Source organism: Priapulus caudatus, unplaced genomic scaffold (assembly GCF_000485595.1).
Source record: "Priapulus caudatus unplaced genomic scaffold, Priapulus_caudatus-5.0.1 Scaffold2219, whole genome shotgun sequence".
NCBI classification, from domain to species: Eukaryota; Metazoa; Priapulida; class Priapulimorpha; order Priapulimorphida; family Priapulidae; genus Priapulus; species Priapulus caudatus.
This window is the reverse complement of record NW_014579280.1, coordinates 24,035-31,534: the sequence shown is the minus strand read 5'-3', so window position 1 is coordinate 31,534 and position 7,500 is coordinate 24,035. Positions and strand designations below refer to the sequence as shown.

At 43.3% G+C, this 7,500-nt stretch overlaps 2 protein-coding genes across 2 annotated transcripts in view; one reads left to right on the top strand and one right to left on the bottom strand.

Annotated features, from left to right (window-relative positions):
• LOC106818409 (alpha-globin transcription factor CP2-like) overlaps positions 1–3,236 on the bottom strand; it is an 8,478-nt gene extending 5,242 nt beyond the window's left edge. The window contains exons 1-5 of the mRNA XM_014823123.1: positions 3,173–3,236; positions 2,201–2,360; positions 1,172–1,222; positions 739–815; positions 491–558 (exon numbers count right to left, since the gene is read on the bottom strand). Of these exons, the coding sequence (XP_014678609.1) occupies positions 491–558; positions 739–815; positions 1,172–1,222; positions 2,201–2,346 (342 nt within the window). The 5' untranslated portion in view covers positions 2,347–2,360; positions 3,173–3,236. The remainder of the gene's footprint in view (positions 1–490; positions 559–738; positions 816–1,171; positions 1,223–2,200; positions 2,361–3,172) is intronic.
• Positions 3,237–3,604: 368 nt separating this feature from the next.
• The window catches only part of LOC106818410 (etoposide-induced protein 2.4 homolog), a 7,137-nt gene continuing 3,241 nt past the window's right edge, over positions 3,605–7,500 (top strand). The window contains exons 1-6 of the mRNA XM_014823124.1: positions 3,605–3,720; positions 4,148–4,418; positions 4,562–4,622; positions 4,839–4,905; positions 5,392–5,516; positions 6,758–6,883. Of these exons, the coding sequence (XP_014678610.1) occupies positions 4,213–4,418; positions 4,562–4,622; positions 4,839–4,905; positions 5,392–5,516; positions 6,758–6,883 (585 nt within the window). The 5' untranslated portion in view covers positions 3,605–3,720; positions 4,148–4,212. The remainder of the gene's footprint in view (positions 3,721–4,147; positions 4,419–4,561; positions 4,623–4,838; positions 4,906–5,391; positions 5,517–6,757; positions 6,884–7,500) is intronic.

The following is a 7,500-nucleotide window of genomic DNA, read 5'->3' as shown; positions in this document are numbered from 1 at the left end:
GATAATCGATTTTTTATTTTCACAATCGAGCGCTTAGTCGGTTGCTGCAAACGACTGACTTTTGATTATAATCGATCATCGGGAAGGATATCACTAGTGCCAATTGATGAGGTGGAAGTGTGGAGCATGGGGACGAAGGAAAGAATCATGAAGAAGAAAAATAATAACAAGGAAGGTGAATGAGAAAGAGGAGGAGGAGAGAAGGAAGAGGAAGAGGCAGAGGAGATGATGGGGACGGAAATAAAAATAGGAGACAGAGGAGCATTATAAAGAGTAAGAGAAAGAGGGGAGCAGAAAGCAGAAGGAGGAAAAAATACAGATTTGTGAGGAAGGTTGTGTGAAGGAAAGGGTGGAAGAAGTGGGAGGATGGGGCAGAGAAAGGAGAGGAGAAGGGAAATTAGTAAGGAAAGAGGAGTGAAGGAAACATTGCATAGTTGAGATGAACTAGGAAGGTGCATGATAACTGATCAACCACTAACTAGCAAATTACCTTCAGCTGTTTCCCCTTCATGCTGCCAAGGTCACTGAGTTTCTTCAACTTGATTTCATAGGACTGTCCTAAGAAACAAATTCGCATTCAATTATAACAAACGTTTTGTTACATAACAATATTAACACCTTCTAATTCTCTATCCACTCTTTAATGTCACACGCTTGTCTAGTCAGGCATGACTATATATGAACTTCCACATGATTAAAATCTTGTACACTGGTTTGTCTTTGCATTGTAAGTCATACCCTGATTTAAGTATGTAAGTGTCTCCTCATTCATTCTTGTAGCGGGTGATGTGGCAGCTCCCAGCACATACTGAAATCTGTAAAACATGATACCGATTCATTATAGACACTAAATACAAAATTTAAAAACCGGCAATAATATTAATATCAAATCCAGCTGGAATATTTCAAGGTTACTAAAAAACACTTGCATACTAGTTGCACACATTTCTGCTACCATGGTAAGTGAGATCATTTTGATCGCTGTACAACTAAGTAACAAATCGTTGAATCACAGCGAATAGTCATTTTCTCGTATGCCAAGTGAAACGATGGCTTCCGATACTATATTAGTTCTCACGTAGCCTGGCGCGTTATTTAATTTGGGCAGACAGCTCTACTCAGCTAACCACATTCCTAACAGCCTACATGCTGACTCTAACACACAGCTCACCCATGTTCAAGCTTCTCGTACTTGAAGACGGGCAATGCGAGAAGTGCCTCGCTGAAAAACACGAGAACACGCAGAATTAACGCAATAATCAAACACGAGGCGGTCATCACGCAAGACGTATATATATATATGGCATTCAGTACATGCATGTATTTGTATTTGAGTTACATGCAATAAAGATTTAATAATAATAACAGGAGTGTATCAATATTGATACACTCCTGATAATAATGGTAATAATACCGGCTGCGATAGACTACTCGCAGCTAGGGCCTGCATACCTCCCAAATGGCCATTGGTTGATACAAATCTAGTTAATTTTTTATTTAAATTTTAATTAGGGTTAGGGTTAGGGTTAGGGTTAGGATTAGGGTTAGGGCAGAGGTCGAAATTAGCGGTATCCCGATATCCGCGGAATAGTAGATTCTTGTGTTGGATACCAGATTTCAATGCTTGATATCCCGCCGGAATAGTAAAAAAAAATCGTCAATATCAGGATAGTGGTTATTGAGCATATTTGCAAGCGCAAACGTAAGCGTGGCCTATGTTGATCATAAATGTGATGTGTATACATTGTATCAAGCGAACCAGACAATGCGTCTAGACAATACGTTTGCAGTGTACTTGTCTGTGCATATCTGTGAATCTGTTTTCATGTTTTTATATAATAATTACATTTCATATTAATAATTTTCAAATGCTATTATTGCATATTTCAAGATTTTGGATACGTATCAACATTGTTGAAATTACTATCCAAAAAATGGAATACCAGATCTTTGGGGGGGGGGATACCAGATTTCAATACCTGGTATCCCGAATGGATACCATAATAGAAATCTAATTTCGACCCCTGTAGGGTTAGGGTCACAATGCACCATAAAAGTTTTATTAAAACAGGAGTTTCAGGCACGTGATTTGTATCAACTAATGGGATTTGGGAGGTATGCAGGCCCTAGCTGCGAGTCGATAGACTCGGCGCCGCCATATTGACACCTAACCTGCAGAGCCGCAACTGACGCTGCTCACCTCATGTTATACGTTGATGAGCCAAGCTCAACGCCGAGGCCCGAGAACGAACCGTCAAAGTCGGCGGCTAGGCCTCCCGGTCCGTCGACCGAGTCTCCCTCCAAGCGGGCCATCTCCGGGTGAAGCGCCGACATCATCTTCTCCATGAACCTACACACCACTAGCAGACGAGAAACACAGCAGGTATAGTACCGTATACCTTTTGGGGATGGCAATTCCGTTCTTAAAATACATGCTATAATCTTAGAGAATCTTCTAGAAGCCACTAGAAGATACGAGATACAACTTTAGCGGCTAGGCTCGCCAAAGGTAGGTAGGTACCTATCGTTATTGAGATTAAAAATCGTGACTCCTCCGCTGCACTGAATGTGATTTGATTTTTTTTAAATTTAGATGATAATCGACACGTAAATTTCCAAAAATGTGTACACAAATAAAGCTAGACGACTATAACAAGGATAAACACACAAAGGTACGACAAGCACAATTTATTGACATTGTCACTGTGGCTGAGAGGGTCTATGTCCCCCGGGGTACTGCCGGAAGGTACCCTGGATACAGTCCGGTACACCGGAACGTACCCTGGTACTATCTAATATGCCGGACCGTACCTCGCCTACTCCACTAACGCTAACACTAACCTTATCCCTAATTCTAACCCTAACCCTAATGCTAACCCTAACCATATCAAATAGTGACCAGTCACCAGGGTACGTTCCGGTATACCGGACCGTACCCAGGGTACGTTCCGGTATACCGGACCGTACCCAGGGTACGTTCCGGCAGTACCCTGAGGGACATAGTCCCTATGAGTATGAGCGTCACTGTGGGCAGTGTGGTCGTTAATAATCATAATGATGTTGTGTGCAGTTTGTTTTCAAAGTCAAAGTCAATTTAAATTTATACATACTCCAAATCAAAAACCTCAATCTATCCATAATCCAACCCTATAGGGTAATCTTAAAACGCAACCTTATGTGCATGTAATAGTTATTCAGTGCAGTGAACGCGTAGAAGCTCATACGGGAACTGTAATTTACTGCACTATCTCACACTGAGGCGAGGGTTTTCAAACATCGTTTGAAACAACGTGAATTTTTGCGCTTGCAGTTAAAGACCTCTCAACCATCGTTTTCCATTTTATTCAGGCTAATATAGATAAATTATTACGTCGAAATATAACTAACAAACCGCACTGATGAATTTGACTTACCCAATGGCTGTGCTTGGCAACTTTTCACAGATTATCCCAGTTGTTTATAATAGGTATGGGCGCAGCCATGTTGCATGTATTTCGCAAAACATCGACAAACAACAAGCGACAACATGTGGAACACATTCAGTTTCATTTCTATTTATGTCCGAGAGATGTCGCTGACTACGTGACTTACAGCCACTTGTTTATTAGGCGGATTCACAACAACAGCTGTGTTTTTGTTTTGATGACGTTGGAACGTGCTTATTATTTTTTTAGTATGTTTATCCCCTCATAGTGATAGTTTTACGTCTAACGCAAATTGGTAAGATAAGATTTTATGCTAAGTTACTTAAAATCTATGTCATCGGCACCAATGTCAATGAACTGAAACGTCTCGGTCATACTCATAGGATAGCTCTACTCTAGAGCTACTCAGTTACTGAGTTTAGGGCTTGCTAGGTCTGCAGACAGCTGATGATTGAGGGCATGATAAAATTGAAATAAATCAATAATAATAATAAATTAATAATTTAAACTACAATTACGAAGCGCAGTAGGCCCTACTCATGCACTACTCTGTAAAACTAAAAGCACAATTGTCAACTAGTGGTGATGATTAGGCTTAGTATTTTTCTATGACGACGTACGCGGTACGTACTACTAGTTACGTTAACGCTATTCACAAGCCAAAATTGTATTCACTGCAAACTATAGAATGAAATTTAGGGAACATTGCTCTCTCCCGGCAGACGACATCCATGCTACGATTTCTACACGACTTCACATGTGCGCTGCATCACCACCGGGCAGATAAATGGCGGACGCTTTGCGAGCGGTGCTTCGTGGGGTCGTTCGCGGCATGCGCGACGCCATCTTAGGCATGGGCGTGCTCCACAAGCTGTATGACACACAGATTGAAGAGGTGGAGGTGAAGAAGGAAGCCACGAGCGTGCTGGCACGGAGAAGAGAGGCTGCCAAGGCTGAGAGCGAGAAAACAACATCAGCAACACCAAAGAGCAAGTACGGGTGGTGCTTGTTGCTCAATGATTGTTTGGTTCCAGTATAATTGTTAAACTGACTTGCATAGTTTTCAAAATGTATTTGCGATCTTTGAGCATGGTTTTTGATGAATTTTTGTTTTTGTTTTCTTTTGTATCTTGTAGTCCTCCAAAGCTTTTCCATAGAATCATTCAGTGCTGTGCACTGAACGGAGGGGTGTTTTGGGTAAGTTAAGCAATTTATACTTTGCATTTTGATAAATGGTCTATTAAAATTTATATAACCATTTGTTTAACCTCGATATATATATATGTTTGCGTGTGTGTGAATTTCGTAATTGTTAATAAATGATAATCGTATATATGCATGCTTGTGTCACTGCTATATGGCAGTAGATTTAATTTTCTATTGCTTGATGGTGATTTATTTTTGCCTTTACAGCTGAGTATAGTAATTTTCTACAAACTGGTGCTTCCGTTTCTACACTTCGTCACGCATTTCTTTCTCAGTAAGTACATCAATTCGATAGCCGTCGGTGTTATATGGTTGTCCATGTGAGATATCTATTATCAGTGCTGTCATAAGTTATGGTTTATTGCCTGAGTGGACTAGAAAGCAGGGTGTTCACGCATATCGAATCAATTCATAGTGTAATATCACACACAGTAAAGGTACTATGGCAGTGTTTCTCCTGCATTGACACGAGCGAGGCGGCCCGCCTCTCTCAAATTCTCGGCCGCCACACAGAAATTTGTCCAAAACACCGCCTCGCTGACGAAAATCGTTCAGAATAGCTTAGAATGCACCAAATTGCATCTTTTTTTTTAAATTTACGACTAACAATGATGCTACCTGCAGTGCTCGCTTTGCTAGGACCTCGAAATGCGCAAACACACCAAACAAAATTTACCACCTCACAGACCTTTTTGGCTAGAGGAAACACTGCTATGGTCAACTCGATCTATATGGGTGACTTTCGACTGTTCCTTCGCAGGTGAGGCTGCACTGCACAGCACCGTGTGGTCGTACGTCGCGCCGTCTCTGTCCTACACATTCAGCGCTCTGTGGGTGCTTCCATTATTCCTACTGAGCAAGATCGTCAATAGCCTCTGGTTTCAGGTACGAGACCGGGCGTCTTACTGCTCCGTAACTCTTGAGATTACGCGTTCGCTTCGGGTGTCCACGCACGCTCGCCCCTATCGCCATCGCGACACCACAAACCAGGCTTCGCCATCTGAGAAAAAAACGGGGCCTAAAAAAAGGCCCTGTCATTTACTCAATGGGGCTGATTTTCTCTAGACGGGGCTGATTTTCTCTAGACGGGGCTGATTTTCTCTAGACGGGGCTGATTTTCTCTAGACGGGGCTGATTTTCTCTAGACGGGGCTGATTTTTGTTTTTGATTCTCGGAATCTCAAAATTTGACGGGGTTGGAAAAAAAGCGCTGTGGACACCGGAGACGGGGCCGTTTATGGGGCTTGGGCCGATCGGCCGCGTGAAAAGGCGCAGCCTGCGCAAACGCGGCTGCATCGTAAATTGTTTCTGCCCTCCTGACTGGAAGAAATGGAGAAATACCATAGCGATGGCTCAATGGTAGAGTGCTCGCCTCGCATGGTGGAAGGTCGGGGATTCAACTCCCGGCCGGGTCATACCAAAGACTTGAAAAATGGTACACACGGCTTCTCTGCTTAGCATTCAGCAAATAGAGATAGAGTGTGGCAAGTTAACTCGCAGTGCTACCAGTGGACTAACCCCCTACTGTAGCGTTTACTGTGAAAGCAGCTGCGGGGTAACCTCAGGGTTACTGCAACGGTGATAGGCACGGGAAGGATTTAACTAACTTAACTGACACAGATGGGGGTCATTGTCATATCAGGTACTACTGATATGTACCCGAGGTAGTTTTAGGTTGGTTAGTATTATGTTTATATTTTTATATGAGGTATGTTTAGAGTTAGGGTTAGGGTTAGGGATAAGGTTAGGTTTAGGGTTAGTGTTAGGGTTAGGGTACACTTCTGTAGTACAAGTCTGGTACACTGTGTATACATATATGTATCTCGGGTACATATCTGTAGTACCTGATACGACAACGAACCCTTCAGCGTTAACTTCAAGTTGACTCGCAGTGCTACCAGTGGACTAACCCCCTACTGTAGCATTTACTGTGAAAGCAGCTGTGGGGTCTCAGGGTTACTGAAACGGAGATAGGCACCGCCCTATGCGCCACATAGGCGCGGGAAGGATTTAACTAACTTAACTGACTGGAAGAGCTGCGGTCGGCGTCGTGGCGACCACAGCGAGAGCGCGCGCGTGCGGCGCATTCCCGAGCGCGCGTCTCATCGACGCCGCGTCGTGTTGCAGGACATCGCGGACGCCGCCTACAAGAAAACGCGGGGCAAGCCGCAGCTGATGCCCAGCGTTAGCCGCCTCATAGCCGACATTCTCTTCAGCCTTCTCGTGCAGGCGCTCTTTCTCGTGCAGGTAAGCATGCGAAAATCAATTAGGGAAGGACTGGCGATGAGGATCGACTTAAAGGCTAATTGACGGGGCCATAAAAAATATTGTTTGTTTGTTTTACCGACCCGCCAAATAGGGGCCGACTCAAAAAACTTTATTGATCTTTTTTTTTCTTTTTCCTTTTAACAAATTGTATCACTGTACATTATGTAAATCTGTAGGAAATACATTATATGTACCAAGCAAACGAAACATTCAACATAAAAGGTATCTCCACACAAGCACACCCGAGCACGTAGACACCGTGCTGAATTTGTAAAAAGACCCCCCCCCCTAAAAAAAGCCACTGCACTTTCTGTGCCCAACTACACTGCATATCCCGTGCATATCCCATACCGTTCCGCCTTGAGATATTTATACCCTGCTGCCCCCGTGACTTCTGTACCTCACTACCGTGATATTTTGATATTTCCATGCCTTGCTACTCTGCAATCTCCATGCCCCACTACGTTGTGTATTTCATACCATACCACACTGCAATTTCTACACCCCCACTATACCGTGTATCCAATTCCATGCCACCCTAAGATTTACACAGCCCCACTTAGCGTATCCCATGCCATACTATACCCTGCGATTTCCACACC